The 23,319-nt window shown below is 41.3% G+C and overlaps 1 protein-coding gene across 1 annotated transcript in view; it reads right to left on the bottom strand.

Moving 5' to 3' along the window:
• Nucleotides 1-21,906, bottom strand: part of LOC113016113 (fibronectin type III domain-containing protein 5-like) — a 67,140-nt gene extending 45,234 nt beyond the window's left edge. Inside the window, exon 1 of the mRNA XM_026158669.1 lies at nt 20,696-21,906. Within this exon, the coding sequence (XP_026014454.1) occupies nt 20,696-20,780 (85 nt within the window). The 5' untranslated portion in view covers nt 20,781-21,906. The remainder of the gene's footprint in view (nt 1-20,695) is intronic.
• Nucleotides 21,907-23,319: the final 1,413 nt, after the last annotated feature.

Here is a 23,319-nt window from a genome sequence, read left to right as displayed (position 1 = left end):
ATTCAAGTGGAGATTGTGAGCTTTAAGGTTCTTAACAAAAGAGCGTAGAGTACGCTTGGGGAGTGTGATCGTGTGTACAGCGTCTCTTTATGTCTGTCTCCACATTGGTTGAGTGTGGAGTAAGTGCATATGAGAGCATGAGGGTGGGATGTTTGTATCTGTGTGTGCCTGTATGTCTGTGTCTATATGTCAGGTTGGGTGTCAGGCGCCACCTCTCTGGGGACACCTCAGGCCCTCCAAGGTTTGGAGGCCTATCTCCACCCACCACCACTTCCCCTGCCAGTGGCGGACTCCCTCAGACATCGGTGCGTTGGTGGTTCTTTGTGTCCGGGGATGGGCGTCCAGGTACACACCGGCTCACTCCTTGGCGGCCGCTTATCGGGGCCTGGAGCCTGGGGCTCGCTCGGGCCCCTTTGGAGGTGGGGTGCCCCCGGCCTCTCGGCCTGGGGCTCGGTCACTCAGGCGCAGCTGGCTGCCGGCGGAGCTCACGGGCGCGTCACTGCAACTCCCCCTGGCTTCTGCTCCGCGGCTGCTGAGTGAGCCCTCATCTGGGACTCTCCTCAGCTCTTTCCGGGACAGTGGCGCGGCTGCCCCTCTGTTGGTCTTCCTTGGTCTCTTGTGTTCTGGGGGCCTCTGGATGTCTGGAGTTTTGATCTCCTCCATACCTGCTTCATGCCCTGGAGGACGGGGCTGTGGCTCCCCCACACCCTCTAGCAGATCATTACATGAAGGAACCTTTAAAAAAAAAAACAAAAACAAAAAAACAAGCGCGTCCATGCTCACAGGTGTACACACAGGTGACCCCCCCCCCCCAAACTACACCCTTTTTGGCTCCTACCTCAAAGCACACTGTGTTCTGTTGATCCTATGTGCTGCACAATAATGTTTAATATTTAGTATTTACTGTCATATTCCCATATATCATTGTGATGCTGTTTATTCTATTACTCTTGTTCTCTTCTGCTTGTTTTCTTTTTTCTTTCTCAGCAGGTGATCCAGGTGATTGATATATGCATTTTTTTCTTTCTTTTTTTCTTTCTGCTCATTCTGTTGGTTTTTGTTTTTTGCCCTTCTCCCCCGTCCCTCTTCTCAGCTGTTTCTCTTTCCCTCTTTCTTTCTCCCCTTCTTTCCCCCAGTCAAGTCTGTCCCGTATTCAGTAAGTGAAAATAAAATAAACAATAAAAGGTGAATCAAATGGACCATTACGGCAAGGCTGGGATGGTCAATTTGGTAAAGTAAATCCGTTGGGCATCTTTCTTTGCCTTTAGACAACAATTCTGATGGCAAAAGAGCCAAACGGGACAGGCAAAAAAAAAAAAAAAGGTTCTTAACAAAAGTATTGCATCGATAGCGTGAGAAAGTAATGGGACAGTTGACTGATGTGATTAAAAAGCTGGCGATCACCCACTTTAGTTCTCTACAGCCTCACAGCGCTGGTCTCTAGCCTGATTACGCAATCCTCATGTCAGTGCCACCTTGTCTGGAGGAACGACAACCAAAACAGAAATGCCAGCACTGCCTTTATTTTGTGGTTAGACAACTACAAAGGACACAACTCAATCCCAGGCTGGCGGAGGAGCCGAGCGCGACAAGAACTCTCCAAACCGAAAGCATCTGGCTTGGCTCTGTGGACTGTGACCATGAATGTCAAGCTCTATCTCAGGCTAACAATCTAACCACAGCTCATTATGCAAGCCAGCTTTCCCACACTCCCTGCAGGACACCCAGGCCTGCCTGCCTGCCAAGACTGCTTCAGAGTGGTTAAAGGGAAAAATCCACAAAGTGTCTGTAGCATGACGCAAAACGATCATCAATCTGCGATAAGGCAGAATCCTGCTCCTTCTGTCTCCCTTGTCTGCTTCCATTTGTGACTTCTTACATTTCCCTGGTTGCCCTTTGACAGCTGACAAGGAAGGATTATAAATCCGTTGCATCCATCATGTGTAGGTGGAGTGAATGAAAGCATGGCAAGAAGCACAAGTAGGTGGGAGTCTTTTTTTTCAGTTGAGAAAAAGCAGCATTTTACTGAAACTGTCCTGTGCCTGCATTGAATTCTGGTCTATTTCCTGATGCTGTGGGCGTTAGAGTTGGCCAGTGTGCTCGTTTTCTGACAAATTCCTCCCTCTATGATAACTGAAGACTGTGGGTGCAGAAAAAAGCATTTGCACTTTACAGCCGAGGACCTGAAAAAACAGATGTTTTTCAATTTCTCTTCCTTTATAAAAAAACTAAAACATTTAGGTGAATATCCAAAGATTACAGTTACATATGTGACCATAGTTGTAGATTTTTTTCTCTCTCAATGAGCCACAGCAGCCTGTGGTATTCTTCAGATGAGATGCACATTTTAAAGCAGCAAAGGCAATGAGAAAATGCTGTAGGAGATGAAAAAACACATCCACTGAAAATGTTTTAACTTGGGCAAAAATATATGTGGTTGTACAGGAGCTCTATGAAACTAGAGCAAAACAGGAAAGCAATTGAGGGAAAAATCCTTGTGAGTTTCTTGTGAGATCACTGACAGGTTCAGGATGGGATACGCACTACTAAAACTAGACCCCCATGGAAGATTTCCCGATCGCCGATCTGTTTTTTGTATTTAAGTAATTCACGTCTAAAGTTGGGTACAGTAGTAGGTTTAGTCTTGGGGTCCAGCCTTTATCCAGCAGCACAGCTATCCATGTCAGTTTGGCGATTCCCACCTTGAAAAAGGTGCAGGGCTTTTTTCACCACAAAGTTATCCTACCATCAGAGCATCCTGTCAGGCTCTGTGGACTGTGACCATGAATGAATAACCACAGCTCATTATGCAAGCCAGCCTTCCTCCGCGCTCTGCAGGATATATACAGACCTGCCTGCCAAGACTGCTTCAGAGTCATTAAAGGAAAAGTCCAACAATTCTCCATCAGTGTGACTTGGAGCTGCTTATTTCACATGGAGGCACCTTACTCTATAAGTCATTTCAAGGCCAATTAGAACTCAAACCCATCGCAGACTTCTGAGCATAACTGTTTCCAGATCAAATTTTGTGTAGCAAGACGTTAATGATGAAAACCCTCATCGTAAACATTCAACATCTTAAAGTTAACTTGAACATTAGACAGTAAAGTCTCCAACTGGTGACTTTTATGAACACTTCATGCTTTCATCTCTTATATTTCAAGGTTAGGTCTGGCTTTCAGTTTGTTTTCTAGTTCATCCCAATGGTTCTATGAAGGGTTGAGGTCAGGACACTGAAGGCCACTCAAGTTCTTGTATGTCAAGCTTCTTCTGGAGTTAATTTTAAGGGATTTCCTTATTATCCACATACATTTGTCCACAAACCTTTGCCCACATGGATCATCTGGACATGATGCCAGATGAGGACTTTAAATAGACAGTATTTAGGCATTTAAAAAAACAAACACATAATGAACACGTAATGAAAATATGCGGTGAAAGCACATCCTCCTCCTCCTCCTCACACCCTCCCTGTCTCTGCCAGTGACAGCCAAGATCCCCCCGAACTCCCATCGCGCTACGGTTGCTAAATCCCAACTGCTTTCATCTGCCAGCGCTGCAATGGAGTGCTCACACACTGAATAGACTTCTGCAATTACATTATACACAGGAGAAGAGAGGAGATGAGAGGGGAGGCTTGGATGGAGTCAGGAAGACAGAGGAAAAGAGAGAGATGAAAGAGAGGTGGATGAAAGACGACAGGAATATGACAGAGCAAAGAATGAATGAGTCAGGAGGGGGGGAAAAAGAGATGGGAGAGCGAGAAGAAAGAGCAATTATCCTGGGCAGATATCAAGAGATGGGGACGGCGGGGTTTTCAATCTTTGGTTTTGGAGAGAAAAGACAGACGAAGGGCAAAGTGGGATGGATGGATGGAGGGGGGGGAGAAAGATCAATGTGCAAGGAAAAAAAATGGAGAGAGGGTGGAGGGACAACGGGGGTGGGGAAGTAGTATGTGGATATTGATTAAATGATGAAATACAGCAGTGATCAGGTGGATGTTAGAGCACATACACACAGTTTCTACATGCCCTTGTTTGTCCTTCATGTTTGAGTCGAGTTTGTCTGATTACATATTTATGACCATCCATTTTTAACTTCTGGAATATTTCAGCACACATCTGGCTGCTTTTAAAGTCTGTGTTTCAAATTATCCTAACTTGAGATTTTCATTTGTTTTCTAAGATTATACATACACAACAGGCAATCAAATAAACTGACTTAATAAAAAAAACATGTCAATAGCACTCAACTCTTTTTATTCAAAAACGCCCCTAAAGCGGAAACGAGCTAAACAGCGGTTGATTAAGGGCTTAACTACATTTAAGTCCCGCTTAGTCAAGCTTTATTTATTTTTACTGATAATTTAGAATAAATAAACTATTGCTGTAATTACAATTATGTATGCACAATTATGTATTTAGAATTTTCAAGTTTCTTGTCAAGGAAAAAGTGACTCTCCCATTTATAAGTATAAGAGGTATGATCCAACTGAGCCAACCATCCATCTATCCAACCAACCGACCATCTATACAACAAACCATCCATCCCTCTCCAGCTTATCTGTGGTTGGGTTGGTAATTATAGGTAACCAGAGACTAGTGATGCGCAATGAGCAGTCACTTCCTGTGTGGACACCTCTTTAGCCTCTAGCCAACAGCCAATTTTGGGGGGCTTCCAATTAATCCAGGGTATCCGGTAAATGGATAACAAACAATACACAATGTCTATTCAAATCTGATTCCTCAGATTCTGTACACTGTTCACTCTTTACATCAGGGGTGTCCAACTCCAGGCCTCAAGGGCCGGTGTCATACAGGTTGTAGATGTGTCCTTCACCCAACGCAGCTCATTTAAATGGCTAAATTACCTCCTCAACATGTCTTGAAGCTCTCCAGAGGCCTGAGAATGAACTAATCATTTGATTCAGGTGTGTTGACCCAGGGTGATATCTAAAACCTGCAGGACACCAGCCCTTGAGGCCTGGAGTTCCCCACCCCTGTTTTAGGTAGATTTCTAAAAGGGTCTCTTTTGTCCTCTACAATACTTTTGTCAACACGTACCAAAACCTGCTTAAACATGAACTGTGAGAATGCAGGCGGATTACAGATGTGAACAAGGAGGTTGAGAATTAATTTAGAGCCAATCAACCTCATCTGGATGTGGAAAACCAGGGCTAACCATGTTGGAGTCAATGGAGTTATTATTTTGTTTGTTTTTTGTTTTTTTGATAATCTACAGGGTGGGCCATTTGTATGGATACACCGTAATAACATGGGAATGGTTGGTGATATTAAAGTCCTGTTTGTGGCACATTAGTATATGTGAGGGGGCAAACTCCTCAAGATGGGTGGTGACCATGGTGGCCATTTAAAAGTCGGCCATCTTGGATACAACTTTAGTTTTTTCAATAGGAAGAGGGCCATGTGACACATCAAACTTATTGGTAATGTCACAAGAAAAACAATGGTGTGCTTGGTTTCAACGTAACTTCATTCTTTCATGAGTTATTTACAAGTTTCTCTTTGTTCACAGCCATTGACATGTCGAAGAGGTTAACATGTGAGGAGCGGATCGAAATTGTGTTGATATCTGGTGAATGCCATAACCGGGTCATTGCAGCAGATTTCAATGCAAGACACCCTACGAGACCACCCATCTCCCATGCTACAGTTAGCAAACTGCTTGCTAAGTTTTGTGAAACTGGTTCAGTGTTGGATTTGCCAAAATGTCGACGCAAGAAAACTGTCACTAATAAAGAAACATCAGTGGCTGTCCTAGCTTCATTCAACAAGAGCCCACAGCGTAGAACTCGCCGCATGTCACTGGAGGGTGGCATTAGTTTAACATCCCTTCGGCAGATATTAGCTACTCACAAAGGGCACCCTTACAAACTCCAGCTACTGCAGCATCTCAACGAGGATGACCCAGATCGGCGCACAGAATTTGTAGAATGGGCAAAACAAAGATTGGCAAACTTTTATGTGAATGGTGAAGTTAACAAACAAAACCACCGCTATTGGTCTGACACTAACCCTTGGATGGATCCCTCCAAGACTGTTGGAACAACAAAAGTGATGGTTTGGTGTGGTATATGGGGTACAACGATAGTGGGTCCATTCTTCATCAATGGAAACCTCAAGGCCACTGGATATTTGAAATTGCTACATGATGATGTGTTTCCCTCTTTATGCACTGAAGCTGGCACGTTCCCTGAGTTTTTCCAGCAAGATGGTGCACCACCACATTATGGGTGCCAGGTCCGAGCATTCCTAGATGAACAGTTTCCTGGAAAGTGGATTGGTCATCGTGGGCCAGTTGAATGGCCCCCAAGGTCTCCCGATCTGACCCCCTTAGACTTTTATCTTTGGGGTCATCTGAAGGCAATTGTCTATGGTGTGAAGATACGAGATGTGCAGCACCTGAAACTACGGATACTGGATGCCTGTGCTGGCATTTCTCCTGTGGTGTTGCTATCAGTGTGTGAAGAGTGGGAGAAGAGGGTTGCATTGACAATCCAACACAATGGGCACCACATTGAACACAATTTATAAGTGGTCAGAAACTTGTAAATAACTCATGAAAGAATGAAGTTACGTTGAAACCAAGCACACCATTGTTTTTCTTGTGACATTACCAATAAGTTTGATGTGTCACATGGCCCTCTTCCTATTGAAAAAACTAAAGTTGTATCCAAGATGGCTGACTTTTAAATGGCCACCATGGTCACCACCCATCTTGAGGAGTTTGCCCCCTCACATATACTAATGTGCCACAAACAGGACTTTAATATCACCAACCATTTCCATGTTATTACGGTGTATCCATATAAATGGCCCACCCTGTATATTAATAGAAGTGCCACCGCTTAGAATATGCTATGTAAAAAGGGTGGGTGGAATAAGCTAACTCTTTACAGCACAGGTGTCAAACTCATTTTAGTTCAGGGGCCACATGGAGAAAAGTCTATTCTCAAGTGAGCCGGACTGGTAAAATCACTGTATATATAACTTAAAAACAACAACAACTTCAGATTGTTTTCTTTGTTTTAATACGATCAACATAAAAAATAACGCTAGAGCCTGTGGACAGTATGTTCAAAATAGTACAGGCACAACATAGCTATTAATTACAAAACATTTCAAGCTATTTGAAAGTTCTGAGGACAAAGAACACACAAGCACAAAGTGCCTCAGTGATTCACAGAAGTATATCACAGATCACAGAACTACATCAGGGTGTCTCATGCAACACTTTCAGTGGGGTTGCATAGTTTATTTGACTCCTGATACCTGGCATCGTTTAGCTTTCACCAGCTCATCAATATCGATCATCACATCCTGAGCGGCAGCTAACTTCAAGATGTGATTCAAGTGCTTGTGCGTGAGCCTTGAGTGCAGTTTTGTTTTATTTATGCTCATTACAGAGATTACAGAGAAAACTTGCTCACAAAGATATGTGGTTCAGAACATGCACAACAGTTTTGCAGCAAGGGCTGTCAAGCTGGGGTAACCTGGCAGGAGATTCTGATAAAAATGTGTTCAAGCCAGCTGCAGCAAATTTGGCCTTCAAATCCAAGTCACACTGCAAGTCTATTATTTCAAGTTGGATCCTGACGGGCAGATCAAAGGGATTCACGGTGAGTCTTTCTCCAGTTCACCAAACAGGTGAACACTAACAGTCCCGTTATTTTATCTTTGAACCGCTTCGTATCTGCCACACTTTGGGTCGTGCACACATTTTTCAGATAGGGGAAGTGAGCTGCATCACCACCAGCGAGCTGTGTCTCCCACAATGACAACTTCAACTTGAAAGAACGTAGGTTTTCATAATACTGCGTGACAACTTTGTTGCGTCCTTGCAGCTGTTTGTTCAAGTTATTCAGGCGCTCTGTAACATCCACCATAAATGCAATGTCCTGCATCCATTCTGCGGAATGAAATTCTAACACTGGTTTGCCCTTTTCTTCTGTAAACTGTTCAATTTCTTCTTGTAAATCAAAGACACGTTAGTCCTTTATTTATCCAGGTAAAAAAATCTCATTAAGATTAAAAATCTCATTTCCAAGAGAGACCTGGCATGATGTGGTCTTTCTCTCTGAGAAGGCTGTCAAACTGAGGGTGATTGAGGCTTCTGGATCGGATGAAATTAACAGTTTGGATGACCACCTTCATGACGTTATCCATTTTCAGTGACTTGCAACACAAAGCCTCCTGGTGCAAAATACAGTGAAAAGTCCAAAAATCACATCCTCCATTTGCAGATTGCACTTTATCTCTGAACTTTTTTACAACGCCCGCGTTTTTCTCGATCGCTGAGGGCGCACCATCTGTAGCCAGGCTGACAGCACGGGACCAGTCCACTCCGACCCTGTCCAGCACACCGACGAGTGCGGTGAAAATATCAGCTGCATTCGTTGTTTCTGTCATCGGCACCAACTCCACGAACTCTTCGGTGACGGTCAATGTGTCGTCAACTCCGCGGATGAAAATTGCCAGTTGTGCAACATCTGTAATGTCCGTGCCTTCATCAATTGCAACTGAAAACGCAATAAATGACTTTAGTTTTTTGCTTCAACTGGCTGTCCATCCGCTGAAAGATCAGAAATCCTGTTGGCAACTGTGTTTCTTGTCAGGCTGATATTTGCAAAGGCCTGTCGCTTTTCAGGGCACACAATCTCCGATGCCTTCATCATACATGTTTTTACAAATTCACCCTCACTAAATGGTTTTAAAGCTAGTGCAATTTTGTTAGCAATGAGGTAGCTAGCTTTCACTGCAGTGTTACTGATGGCTGTGAGTAAACACAGACTGCTGTTTCTTCAGACCCGCCAACAGTTCATTCACCTTCTCTCTTCTCCGCTGTCCTTGAAAGTTGTCATATTTATCGGCATGAAGGCTCACATAGTGGCGACAGAGGTTATATTCTTTCAGCACTGCAACATGCTGGGAACACACCAAACATACAGCTTTCCCATTCATTTCCTTGAATAAATAGGAGTATGACCATTTTTCTTGGAACACTCTGCATCCACTTTTCTCTTTTTTGACAGAGACATATTGGGGCAATGAGGGTGCCAAAGCACATCAGGTTTAAATTTCGCAGGCAAAACTAAGTAGCTCACAATTGCTATTGCGCCATCCAATGGACACAATTGAACAGCAGGTTCTTTTTTGAAAAATTGCAGCTCATTTTCATAATGCATTTTTTAAATTTTATTTGGGGTGCCTTTCAGAAACCCAAGGTCACCTTACAAAGAACAAAATTAATAAAAGGAACAGTAGTCATAAAATACATAAGATAAGTTAAAATTGCAAAACAGAGGTTGACAACAGATAAAATCAGCACTAAAGTGAATAAACCAGTTTAAACAGATGCGTTTTGAGCTGTGACTTAAATACGGAGAGGGAGTCAATATTTCTTATGGCTGGAGGAAGAGAGTTCCAGAGCCGAGGAGCAGAGCGACTGAAAGCTCTGTTCCCCATAGTAATAAGGTGTGAGGACGGAACAGTAAGATGAATAGCAGATGATGATCTGAGAGGGCGGGAAACAGTGGTGATATGGAGCAGGTCACACCAATATGAAGAAGCAGATTTATGGACACACTTGTATGTAAGACGTAAGATTTTAAAATTTATCCTGGGTTCTACGGGCAACCAGTGAAGCTGCTGAAGAACTGGGGTAATATGAGCTCTTAACGGAGTGCAAGTTATGACCCGAGCTGCAGAATTTTAAGAAGTAAGATAAGATAAGATAAGATAAGATAAGATAAGATAACCTTTATTAGTCCCACACGTGGGAAATTTGTTTTGTCACAGCAGGAAGTGGACAGTGCAAAAGTTATGACGCAAAAATTAGAATACAATAAGAATAAATACAGTACACAGCTGTACAGAATAGAATAAAATAATATACTATATACAGTAGAATAAAATAGAATAAAAATATACAATAAGATAAAAATAGAATACGAATGCTATATACAACTGAGTAAAAATACAACGATGCCAGAAAAGATTATTGCACTTAGTGTTATTGCACATGTGTGGATGTGTGTGTTTGTTCAGTTAAAGTCTTTGTTGTGGAGTCTCACAGCAGTGGGGAGGAAAGACCTGCGAAATCTCTCCGTCCCACACCGTGGGTGCCGCAGTCTCCCACTGAAGGAGCTGCTCAGTGCTGTCACAGTCTGCTGCATGGGGTGGGAGATGTTGTCCAACAGGGATGACAGCTTAGCCACCATTCTCCTGTCACTCACTCACCATCAAGAAGTTGGAGTTTATGAAGGGACCTTTCAGGGAGACCAAATAGGAGGGAATTGCAGTAATCAATACGGGACGTAATAAGATTATGGACAAGGATGGCAGCAGCATGGGGAGTAAGGAAGGGACGGAGTCGGTTAATATTACATAAGTGGAAGTAAGCAGACCGGGTTATGTAATTAATGTGAGACTGGAATGAAAGAGTATTATCAAGTATGACACCCAAAATCTTAACCTGAGGGGAGGGAAGGGTAGGAGAATTTTCAACGTTAATGGAAAAACTGTGGGATTTGGTTAAGATAGATGGTGTACCAACAAGTAAAACTTCAGTTTTATTACTGTTACGGTAAGTTTGAGAAAATTGGAGGAGAACCAGGATCTAATCCCAATAAGACCGTTTGAGAGGGAGGTAGGTGGGAGGGATGAATTGGGTTTAGAAGAAATGTAGAGCTGGGTGTCATCGGCATAACAGTGAAAATTTATATTAGATTTTTGAAATATATGACCCAAGGGCGTAGATTTGGTTTTGGCATTGGTGGGGACGGATGATTCAACCACCAAACTATATATGCTATTCTACATGCTTTTAAACCATTTAAAATTACAATTCATAGTTTTATATGTGAATTGTACACAGCAAATCCAGCATGTCCAAATTAACACTGTCGGATTTGATTTCAACACTATTAAAGTGTCTATATGGGTCCACACCAGAGAGTGTTAATTTAACTCTTTTTGGAGAGTTGGTACGTTAACTCTGATTTAGTGTTAAACACCAAATCTGTCTGGAGTTGATAATTTAACACTTGGTGTTAAGAGTTTATATATTAACTCTCAAAGAGTATTTTAGTTTAACTACGTAAGAGTTATCTTCTAATTCATTCTAAAAAGCGGGAATTTTACTGTTCTGAACTTCCAGAAATTTCTTTTGGAAATAAACATTTACTAAAAAGACGCAATGGTTTTTGAAAAACATTTATTCTGAACTGTGCACCACAATTTCAAAACATTTTCTGAAAGACGTAACAGTATACATGTTCTCACTTTCATTAGAATTTTGTTTATCAAAAGGTCTGACATGGTAAATGCAAATAACAGCATTCTCATCACTTATTTCTTCAATACAATATGCATGTCCTTCATTCATCCCTTTGTGGAACTTCAACACACTTCTGCTCTCCCCCATATTCCATCTTCACAAGCATATCCTGTGCGGAGATTGAATAAAAATTAGTTGACACTAATTAATGGCACAAATAATCCAGTAAACAATTGCAGCACAGTAAAAAAAAAAAAAAGGAATCCTCTTTGAGCCATTACTTGTGTAAAGTATTTTCCCAAAAGACAAGGACACAGGCAACAGGTAATACTGAACTAAATGTAAAACCTCAACCTTTTTCATTTTTACCTAAACCGTGTGCACAAAACTCTGGAGGGATCTATGCTAACGTAGAACCCAGTCAGGACGTCTGCTACTGCTGTTTGCTCGTTTTTTTTTTTATGGGCGATCGTTTTCAGGCTTCAAGTAGCACCATTATACCAACATTTCACATTCTAGACATTGTTTTAGGTGTATTTGACCAAAGGTTTGACTGAAAATTCACATGCAAGCTTTTTTCAAGGCTGTGGTATTTGCCCGCAAACAATACCTTTCAGCTAGCTAAAACAGAATATTATGCTATCACCGAGCAACACGGCTAATGCCTTTCACACAGCTTTGTCTCAACTCCAAAGAGCCACAGAAGTAAAAGCTCATAATAATAATTGAAACAATCTTTGAAAAAATGACTTACCAAGCATGGCAAACAACTCAAATATGTAGAGCAAAATGTTCTGAAACGGCTTCACTTCAGCTTCGATCGGAGCCGTGCTGGGGGCGGAGTCTGTGAATTTACTCTGTTGGTGTCATAGCCCCTGTAGGAGTTCAGAGTTAAGAGGTCAAGAGTTAATGTTTCCATTGTAACACCTCCAGATTTGACAGAGAAACACTCATTTTTAACACTCGATTTTAACTACTATCATTTTACACCTCAGAGTTACATTAAAAGAATGTGACTCTGCTTAGAGTAAAATTAACTCTACTTTTGCAAGAAGACTATTAACACCAAAACATTTAACACTTTTGAATTTGCTGTGTATAATGTTAAATTACTATTAATCAAATGACTAAGTATTTTAGACTTTAGTTTACTTCAGCCATATTCCATACAAATCAGGTATCATGCAAAAATAAAAATAGCTTCAAATACAGTCATGACAATAAAAATATGACTTTAAGGATTTAACAACATTACTTTAGTTATAGTACACCAACATGTCTTATACATTAGCACTAAGGGAAAACTGAATTATCTGGTGGTTTTTGTCAATAAAACTACTCATCTAAGATTACCACAAAGTAAAAGATCTGTCAGCAAAATTATGCAACATTTTAGGCACACTATCAAATCAGTGAGCTTGGATTTTTTATTCTAAACATGAACTACTGTTACAGCAACAGACATGGACACAACTCAATGTTCACTATGTGAAGGAGCCAAACACATGCCTTCTCCTCTTGTTAACTGAGATAAACTGCTGCCATATTTGTTTTACATCTATACTGTCCAGTCTCTCCTGGTGGACATGGTACAGCCTCTGTAAACTAATATCCTGGCTTGCTCGAGGCTCTCTGACAGTTTCAATCAAAATTAGAAATGCTACTCTGAGACTGAGATAACTAATAGTGCTGCCTGTTGTGCAGTTAGTTTCCAAAACACTTATTCATGGTTACATATACTTTTAGATTGATGTGGGCCAAAACCTAGGATAGCCTGTAACGTTATTATGACACATCTTATGAGTGAACTTGACTTTAAGTGACTTACAGGTTTCTTTGAAAAATACTTTCTTATATCCAGGTTCTTCCTTTTTGCTGCCGTCCTCCTCTCCTCCTTGCAGGTCCTCGCAGCGCAGCTTTGCTGCCATTTGTTTATGTTTTATTGGAGGTTTTTTTTATTGTTCTTGTCATATCAAACTGCAGTATGGAGCAAAATAAGTTGAAAAAAATCTCTTTGGTTCTGGAGTCAACATTTTAAAATAGGTTTTTGTTGCAAAGGAGAAAATGCACAACTTTTTTTTCCCTCTACAGATTTTCAAAAAAGTAAAAAAGAAATGCATGTTTGATGCTGCCAATTATCAGCAAGAAAATGCAGCCTGTTCTCAATCCCAGGGTTTCAGATACCTTCTTTTGTCAAAGCATGTCTGGCATCTCCTTTTGCACACAGTGTCCTTCTGAGCCTGCAGCAGCATGTTTGACCTGCTAAAGGCTGAAGGTAATTAGTTTTTGTGGCACGTTCCTTCAAAAGCAGCCGTGGAATTAATAAATGCCACAAAACGTTATTGCATTTCTCCAAAGCAGACCTCAGAATGCAGAATAATAACCCCTTTTTCAGGTCTTGGAGTTTCTCTCACAGCTCTGCTTGTGCTGAGTTTTGGAGACAGTAATCCTAATCCGGATTTTAACAGGAAAATAAAAAGATAATTTAACAGAGATGTGAAGTTCGGCCTGGATGTGCTTACTCTGGAGAATTTCCCTCATCTTCCCGTCCTTATTTGAAGTAAAAAAAAACAACAACAACCCTCCCACACTGTGGTTTGATCTCTCCACACGGTGCTGTATCTGTGTGTTGTACTATGAAATGGACGAAAGCCAAATCTACTAAACATGGATTTTTTCGTCGGCCTCCGACCTCGTGTTTCTCTGCAGGACCACAAGATGAAAACAAAAACAAGTCCGGAGATGGCAGCTGTTTACCTCCGCTCGTCCTGGAGTACTCTGTGACGTGTGACTCGAGTCGGACGTTCAGCTGTAAATCACAGCGAAGAAACAGTTTGACGATTGACTCAGACAGCCTAATCTCACTAATGGCTCCCTACCACTCTCTGAGATGGATGGATGTCCGTGGATGTGCACGATCTAATATAGTAACATCCTCTCCATACTGATTAAATATACAGTATGAGTGCATTATGAGACATTGTTCCCCTCACTCCTCTTACATAAGAGCGAGACAGAATGAAACTTGTTGTTGCTTCACTTTGTTTTTTTTCTGTCCCTGGCTACCTTTGAGGTCATTTCGTGCTGCACTAACTTTCTTTGGTGTCTCTTTGCAACTGTTTGTGTTGATTTCCATAAAAGTCTTGATTCACCACTCATTTCTTTATGTTTTGCTCAGAAAACAGGAACTTAGGATGTATTGAAACGTACAAACATATAAGGCAAAAAACCCCAACAGAATTTGCGCAATTTTAATGAGCTGAAAGTAAATATTTGGTTTGACCATCTTTATTCTTCAGCAAAGTCTGAACTCTCTTAGGCAGCTTTCTTGTCATGTCTTTAAGTAGTCTTCAGGAATAGTTCTGCAGGCTTCTTGAAGGACATTCAAAGCTCTTCTTTGGATGTTTCTGCCTTTTGTTCTGTTCTCTGTCAACATGATCCCACACTGCTTCAATAATGTTGACAGTGTGTTTTTCTATCCAGGTATTATTTTACTGCATTCTCATGGTGAAAAATCTTGCTTTTGTTCATCAGATACTTTCCAGATGGTATTACAAAGTGGATCAAAATCTGATGGCGCTTTTCTGTGTTCATAATTCATCAATTTTAAGTGGCTCAACAAAGAAAGCCCCCCAAAATACTTGGGGGACTGGACTGGGTTAAAAATGAGTGGGAAAAGTAGCCAAAAGAAACACACTGGAAAACCTCCACAAAGTTTTAAGAACTACTGGTCCAGAGACAGAAAGTCTGGCCCCTTGGAAGCAAAAATATAAAGAAATGACAGCTGGCTCAAAACTTTTGCACAACATTGTATGTGTTCCTTTCTGTTCATTTTCAAAATATTTTTTGTAATTTTGTGCCAATTTTCATCCATCCGTGACTCTCTCTGGTCACTCTGTGACTGTTGTTTTCGGATGTCTTCATCGTGTACCATGGAGGCTCTGCTATGCTTGTGATAATTTTGTGTTCCCGCAACGTAATTTTCTCCTTCTCTGTGAACCATTTGCAAATCTTTTCAGTCCTTTTGTGTCATTTTTCCATCATTTTTGCCTCAGTTTGTTATTTGTTGTCATTCTTTGCCACTACTCATTTTTTAGGATGCTTTCCATTCTTGTAATAATTTTGCATGATTTTTCATTTGTTTTTGTTTTTGTTTACAACTGTCTGTTTTGTTGCTTTGTGCATTTTTTTTAACGTTTTTTGTGATTATTTTGTTTTTCTTTTCCATATTTTTTGTGCTTTCTGTGTCTCGTTATGATGAATTTAGGGTCATTTTTGTGTTGATTTTCAATATATTTGTTACAAGGACACTTCATTTTTTTGTTGTTTTTTCATTTGTTTAGTGAATCCGGAGACACTCAGCTTTTGTGGTTATTTTAAATGTTCTATTTACACTGTGCATTTGTGTTGTTTTCCATTACTTTTGTGCCTCTTTGTACACATTTTGTGCTTTCCATTATATTCTTGCATTACTTTCTTGTTTAGTGTAACTTTTATATTGTCACCTTTGAGGAAATTTTCAAATAGTGACTTTTTTGTTACTATTTGTGTAAATGTCATTCACTGGATGTCTGGATGTGACCAGGTGATAGTTTCTGTGATCATTTTGTTTCTCTATCTACATGGCAGAGCTATGCTTATTGCTTTCCATACATTTATGTTTCTTCGTGATTATGAAAGATTAATTGAACCCTAGCGGCTGACACTACGAGTCCTCCTTACCCCTGGGCGTGTGCCCTGCATGTCCTATTAGGAATCCATTCATGAGAATGGCAATTTACGTTTGCTGGCCTAGCAACTGTAAACTGTAAAGGGGTGGACATGGTTGGCAACGAGTCTTAGTACTATCCCCCACACCATAACACTACCACCACTAGCAGCCTGAATCTTGAAAGCATGGATCCATCCTGCCTTGTATTAATCTTGTTTATACCAAATTTTGATCCATCTGACTGTTGCAGCAGAAACCGAGACTCATCAGACCAAGCAACATTTTTCTAGTGTTACATTGTCTAATTTTGGTAATTCTGTGTGAATTTTCATTTAAATCATCAGGTTGCCATGGAAAGATAAGGACAATCAGCACTGAGCTGAGGCAGTTATGTGAGGCTGAGCTGAGTATAAAGAGAGGCTTCGCTGCTGGAATAAAACAGCACTTTACCCTGCTCCTTTTAAAATAAATACCTCCTGTGTCTGCAGTTGGTGCATTTTTATGATCCCCCTACAAGCTCTATGCTCATCTTTCTGCTTTGTTCTCCTTTCTGAAGACCCGTGTAGGACAGCTTTCGTCTCACTCCCGAGGTTTTCATCAGGGAGCGGCGAGGTGCAACAGAGAGAAACACAACTGCAAATAAATCTTGGGAATTTATTCTTGGCTTTGACAGCATACGGACTAAAAATATTGTCGTGCGAGGTCCAGTTACTTGACTAGACTTTTTAGCCACATCCCACGTAAGCTGGCAAGAGCTTTGCCACGCGATAAAGAAAGCTCAAATATAGCGACTCCTTTACAGAGCACACACACTGGCCTTTTAAATATAAGTTTATAATGAAGGTCAGAGCTGTTGGTGGTGTCACAGTGGACTGCCTTATATTAAAAAGTGTGGCTAATACTCTCCTTCCTCTGTTAGAAATCCTAGCTTGTAATCACTGTAGAGTACAGATGCAATAACAAACTCATATTGAAGTAGTGCCAATCAGAACTAGACACTGAGTGCATGCCAAATAAAGCGACAAAGTGGCCTCTGCTGAATTCTCTGCTGGTACAAAGACTAAAATGTCACCCCAAACTATTCAAAATATCAGCTGAGCGTTTGCATGTGCGGCTCAAGCAAAGGACACAAACCTGCAGGTGTTTAAATTTTCATTTTTGAAAAAAATGTAAGTAGACTGACCTTGCACATCACCCACATTTACTCTTAATATCCAAATTAGTTTAGACTAGACACTCTTTGACCTATAACTGTTTTCTCAGTTTCCTTAATAAATAAGACTTGGGATAACATATTCTAATTTTAGTTTGTCATTCTAGATGTGGGATATTATTTGAAGGTTGACAACTTAAGCAAAAAATTGGCTAAAATGAAAAGACGGCTAAGCGATGCGTATTTCTTGCCTCAGAGGTTTTCAGAAACACATTTTGCTGAAGCATCTTCTTAATTCGTAAGATGAAAATTAGCTCCAATGTTTGTTGAAATCTGGGACCTCACAATCAACATAAGCTATTCCTCTGCATGGTTATACAACCATGTAGGAGAAGGAGATCACTGTGTAGTACTGGCCGTCAAGCATCCATTGCAGTGATGCAAATATGCCCCTATGGCCAAGCATATCGTTATTTTGTCAGAACCACAGGCATCCAGGTTCATGCATGAGGTGTCCTTTCGAGCGTGCACCCAGACAGACAGGGTTGTGACATCGAGCAAAAGGATCTGGCACTCCCAACTCATCATTTGCCAATATTCCTAAACCTAACCGAGTCAGGTTTTAGTGCCTAATGCTAACTACTGAAAGCAAAAGTTAAAAGTGAGTGAAAAAACAAAACAAATACGCATGTGAAGAACAAAATAAGCAAAAATGAAAACACACGATGCACTGTCTCCTAGCTGAGAAACCTGCAGCCTCCTAAGGCAGACTCGGTAGGTCTCTAAAATAAGACCTTTATCTCTCTGTGTTAGAGCAGCAACACCAGGGAGCAGATTCCTGAAATCAGGAGATGCAGCTGATAAATCAGCATTTCAGACCAGAATCATACAAAGCAAAAAGAGATGGTCATGCTCAAATGAAGACTTGTGAGCAGTGTGTGGCTTCAGAGCCAGATGCTCAGTTCAAGCCTTCATAACAGGACTTCACTAACTGTCGGGAGATGTAGCAGTGACTACGTCCATCTTCAATCTGTGGTCAGGATGACAACATGACGGCACCACCACAACAAAATATTAACTGTAGGTAATGTAACTCATTCCACATAATCCTCTGTAGGGCCCAACATACATAGAAAAGTTAAGACCGATACAGATACCAATACCTAATACTGATATTGATCCTTATACCAATACTGAGCGTAATACCGATACTTGGTGAAAAATCCGATACATTAGCTAATAATTTTTTTGATATGTGTAGTTATTTATGAGTTCTTACTTACATGTCGTAACACTAATATGATATAATTGTTTTACTGACCCAAAAAGTGGTTGATTACATGTTTATGCCCGAAACTGCTCGAGTTGGCAGCTGGTGGTCTCCCAAACATGCGTTTTGTGAAACTATTCAACATCATTTGCTTTTTAGATTTTTACTATCGGCTAATACTCATATATCAGCAAGTAGCTAATATGAGGCCGTCCTGGCAGAGCTAATCCCCGGGATGCATTTTTTCATTTTTACTTTCAAACAAAGACATAAATTGGATCAAAAATGACTGATCATGCCTGTTGAGCAAAGATTTTAGATTTGCACATGTTGGAATTTTAATTTTCTGATTCAGGTTGGTCCCTAGTTTAACGCCCAGTGAACAAATTCCATTTGTTTCAGTGTTAAAATCTTTTTTATTTGACTGAAGACTCTTCAGCCAGTTAACATTGCTTATAATCCTGCTCAGAGTCTGGGATAAGCTAACATCCACCTCTTTTTATGGACTTTGTGGGTATATAAGGCATGCAAAGGAAGATACTTATAAAACAAGAACATACATAATCATAAAGGATAAAGCAACTCATTTATTATAATCCCCCGTGTGCGGGTAATGCATTGTTAAGAATGTAACTCACACTGAACACAGATTGTTGTGCTAGCCAAAGCCTTTTGTTGAAAAAGCACAATTTTCAATCTCATAAAACATAGAACAAATATTTTTACACAAAGCTATAACCAGGTGTAATATCACCTGCTGCTTCAAAGTCATGAATCAATCTTTTTAAAATAAGACGCCGGTCGCTTCCTGAAGTGCTGCTGTCTGTGATTTATGGTGAAGGAGGGAAAAAAAGGCTTCCTCCCGCAGCTGTTTGTCATGACTGGAAATCTGCATTTAAAATTAATGGGTGGCAGAGAGCAGGAAAACGAAGCGTGGTTGATGAGCTCCCATAAAGACATGACGTCTGTGACGTGAGCTGAGCAGGTAAAGGCCGTGTGGGGGGATATAAAGACATAGCAGCTCATTGGATAAATCGATACAGAAGCTTGTAAGCGCAGATTAGCTGCTCTTTGGTATTCATCCAAAAAGAAGCATGTTAATTCGGTGCTATTTGCCAAAGGCTACTTTGGATTAAACCTCATGGGAAGGTGCAGAGGAGGGGGGATGTGACCAGTGGTCTGGGTGATTTAGGTGCATTCCTGCAACAGCTAATTAAACAGAGCAAAGGAGGAGTGAGAGAGAGAGAGATTGCTTTGAAATTCTAATCCCCCGATAAGCATTCAATTAAGGTTGGGACACTTTTACAACAGCTGTTAGTCTAGTTGAAATATGAGGCGTAAACAGAGCGCAGCATACGCTCCACTCACCTCAAATCACACAGGTGGACACACAAAGCAGTGTGTCAATGTAGAGTCGCGCCGCTGTCACGTACTTAAAGCTGTAGATGATAACGAAATATCGATCATCTTTCAGGGCCAACAGCTTATTATTACTGCATATAACGCCAGTTTTTACAGGCTAACATCCAGGTTTTCCCTCTTTTGTCCCACATGGTATTTACACTGATGGTTGTTATTTGTGTTTGGCATCTTTGCAAACTTTTGCAGCTTAAAAATGATGATGTGTGGGCTTTCAGCTGTCCATTTTCTGTGCAGAACACCACGTGAACAGTATCGCCTTTTCATGATTGCTTTCAGATCATACAAAAGAATGAAAATAATGAGGCCGTCCTGGCAGAGCTACACACACACACACACACACACACACACACACACACACACACACACACACACACACACACATATATATATATATATATATATATATATATATATATATATATATATATATATATATATATATATGTAGGGTTTTTTGTTTTTTTAACACTGCATTTAAATCACCATTCCACTTCTTACTTCTTATCAGTCAGACGGAGGTATTTCTAGAGCCAAAGCAAAACGAGGCTCTTGTCCTTGCTCAGATATAACAAGGACATTGGGCTTTTTAAAAATTCGATGTTTTTCCAATGGAGTTTTGAACGCAGCTTGATTAAAAAAGACAAAGCTGCTTCAAATGAGCTTAAATGGAGAGAAACAGCGTGGTAGACATGTGTTCAAACACCTGTGTCCCATCATGCCGTAAAAATGTCATAATTATGTGAGTTATGCCAGCTGTTTGTGCCAATCCTGTCACTGCTTCCTAAAGTTTCTTATATTTAGATTAAATATGACACACAGAGAAGGAAAACGGGACACTCACTTCCTCCGACCATCCCCGGGGTCTGCCAGCAGGCCAACAGGAGCAGCAGCATCAGCCCGAGATCCAGGTGAAGAGACACGGTCATAACCTCCTCCTGTGTCTCCACGCACAAATACGCACACACCACCACCACCACCAGCACCTCTGGCTCCTTCTGCACGCTTTCTTCTCTTCCTCACCTTCTCACCTCCTTTACCCCACCTCCCCCTGCTGCTTATTTACTGAAGGTCTCGCCACGGGGTCACCACTGTTTCCACATCACCCGTCATCTTCTGCTGCTGCTGGTGCTGCTGCTGTGGAGGGCACCGTTTTGCCAGACCGCACGGGTCGGACTCCCAACTTGCGCGAAGTAGGTCAGTAGGTGTGCAGCCTAAATCCCAGCCTCTGATCTCTCACCGAGGGCACGGAAAAGCGCAGAGCGGAGCCCGGAGGAGCAGAAGAAGGTGGAGGGGGTGGGAGAAGCTAACAGGTAGTCTCCGTGTCTTGCGGTTTCTGGTTAAATGTCGGAGATTTCGTCGCAGCAGGTGGAAGGTCGGAGCTCGGTCATTTATGAGGAGAAACTGCGCTCATTCGGGGTTCGTGTGGATACATAAGAGGACGGAGGGGCTGATGCCGAGGCTCCCGACGTCTCTCACAGGAGGACGCAGGAGCCCAAAAGGTGGTCCCGTCTCATCCGGAGAACAGCAGGCTGGTTTAAAATCTGGCAGATTGCGGGGAACCTCTGAGGATCAGAAAATATATGTGTGTGCGTGTGTGTGTGCGCAGGAGCTTCAGCCGGGAACTCCTCACGTCAGCCGCAAACACAGCCGATCTGCACCGACACAAATCCTGTCACTACACAGAGCATGGAGGATGATGAGGATGAGGGGGGAGAGGAGAGCGAGAGAGGGAAGGTGGGTGGGAGGGAGGGAGAGGACAAAGAGGTGCGTTTCTGTTCGCGGAATAACCTGCAAGCTGCCAGAGACGAGCGCTCTGAGTGCCAACTGTTGCTTATGTAATAAGCCTCGCAGCACTGATCTGAATTCATTCCTTCAGAGATCAACAAGTACAGCCACGAGGCCATCTGCCTCTGACTGGTTTTAAACTGGGTGCTGTTTAACGCTCAATTCCAGTCACAGCCTCCCAGTGGTCTGTGACTCATACTCACTGGTTTTCTATTTGAGCTATAGCTGCCGTTTTGTTACCTTTTAGCCATAGCCTGTATGTAAAAGATGGACATAACCACTGAGGACTGTCAGAATTTTCAAATAGTTGTTAACTTATTTAAAAAAAAAAATATAAGAAAAGAAATATCATTTGTAGGACTATTTTTTTCTCTTAACCCTTTAAAGCCAGTCAGAGCAGGCACGCTCTGTTTTGCGTAACTATTTTTAAATCCGGGTAGAACTGCAACCATGTAATTTTTTTTGCTTATGAAATGGAGCAGTTGTACTTACATCTTATGCCATCAGCTTGATCTATGTCACGGTTTCCTTCCACATATAGCTTTGCAAAAATGGCATAAAAAGCACTTACAGCAACAAAAACATGATATTCCAGAAACATGCTTTGCCGATCCGATCAGCTGTTCATAACACTTCCTACGTCCATCAGCGTGAACTATCGCATGTCTGCCATGACCTGCCCGAAACCGGAAGTGATGTCATTTTGCAGAAATGCAGTTTTTTTTACCTTCAGGGCCTTACGAGCCTATACTGGTGTTTTTAAAAGTTATGTTTGACTTTATGACTTTCTTTATCGTTTCTGGGATGCTGAGGACTCAAATTGCACTGCTGGAAATAGTTAATTTTGGGCTATAATGGTTGTATTGATGTATATCAACTTGAAATGCTCCCAAAAATGGCACTACAGCATGTAAAAATATAATATAAGCTCTGGCGAACTTGGTTCTATGGTAGGTCTTAAAGGGTTAGCTATACACTCACTGGCCACTTGATTAGGTACACCTTGCTAGTACTGAGTTAGACCTTCTTTTGTCTTCAGAACCACCTTAATTCTTTGTGGTATAGATTCAACAAGGTGCTGAAAACATTCCTGGGGGTTTTGAGATTGTAGCATCACACAGTTTAATGCAGATTTGTCAGCTGCACATCACAAGGCAAGATGGATCCATGTTTTCATGTTGTTCATGCCAAATTCTAACCATATCATCTGGATGGTATTAGAACAGGTGATGTCGTTATAGTCTTCTGTTGCCCAACTTTGGTCAGCCTGTGTGAATTGTAGCCCCAATTTTCTGTTCTTAGCTGACAGGAGTGGCATCTGCTGTGGTCTGCTGCTACTGTTGAGATGCTTTTCTGCACACCTTGATTGTAACAGGTGGTTATTTGAGTTACTGTTGCATTCCTATCAGCTCAAATGGTTTATTACCTATTCAGGTTGTGTATCATGTTTTTAAAAAGCACCCAAGCAACTAAGTAATAAAGTAATTAATTACTTTTGAAAAGAAGTAATCAGTAAAGAAACTGGATTATGTTTTTGGAGAAGTAATTAGCAATTAATTACTTTTTCAAGTAACTTGACCAACACTTCTGGTTAGTGAAGTCCAGTTGTGAAGCTCCAGCTGAGTGTTTTACTCGCTCACTGGCTGATGACTCATAAATGACAAGTGATTAGCCAATACA

The sequence above is a fragment of the Astatotilapia calliptera genome, chromosome 23 (genome assembly GCF_900246225.1).
Source record: "Astatotilapia calliptera chromosome 23, fAstCal1.2, whole genome shotgun sequence".
In the NCBI taxonomy this organism is placed as follows: Eukaryota; Metazoa; Chordata; class Actinopteri; order Cichliformes; family Cichlidae; genus Astatotilapia; species Astatotilapia calliptera.
The sequence above is the reverse complement of the archived record's forward strand: the minus strand, read 5'-3'. Positions and strand labels throughout refer to the sequence as shown.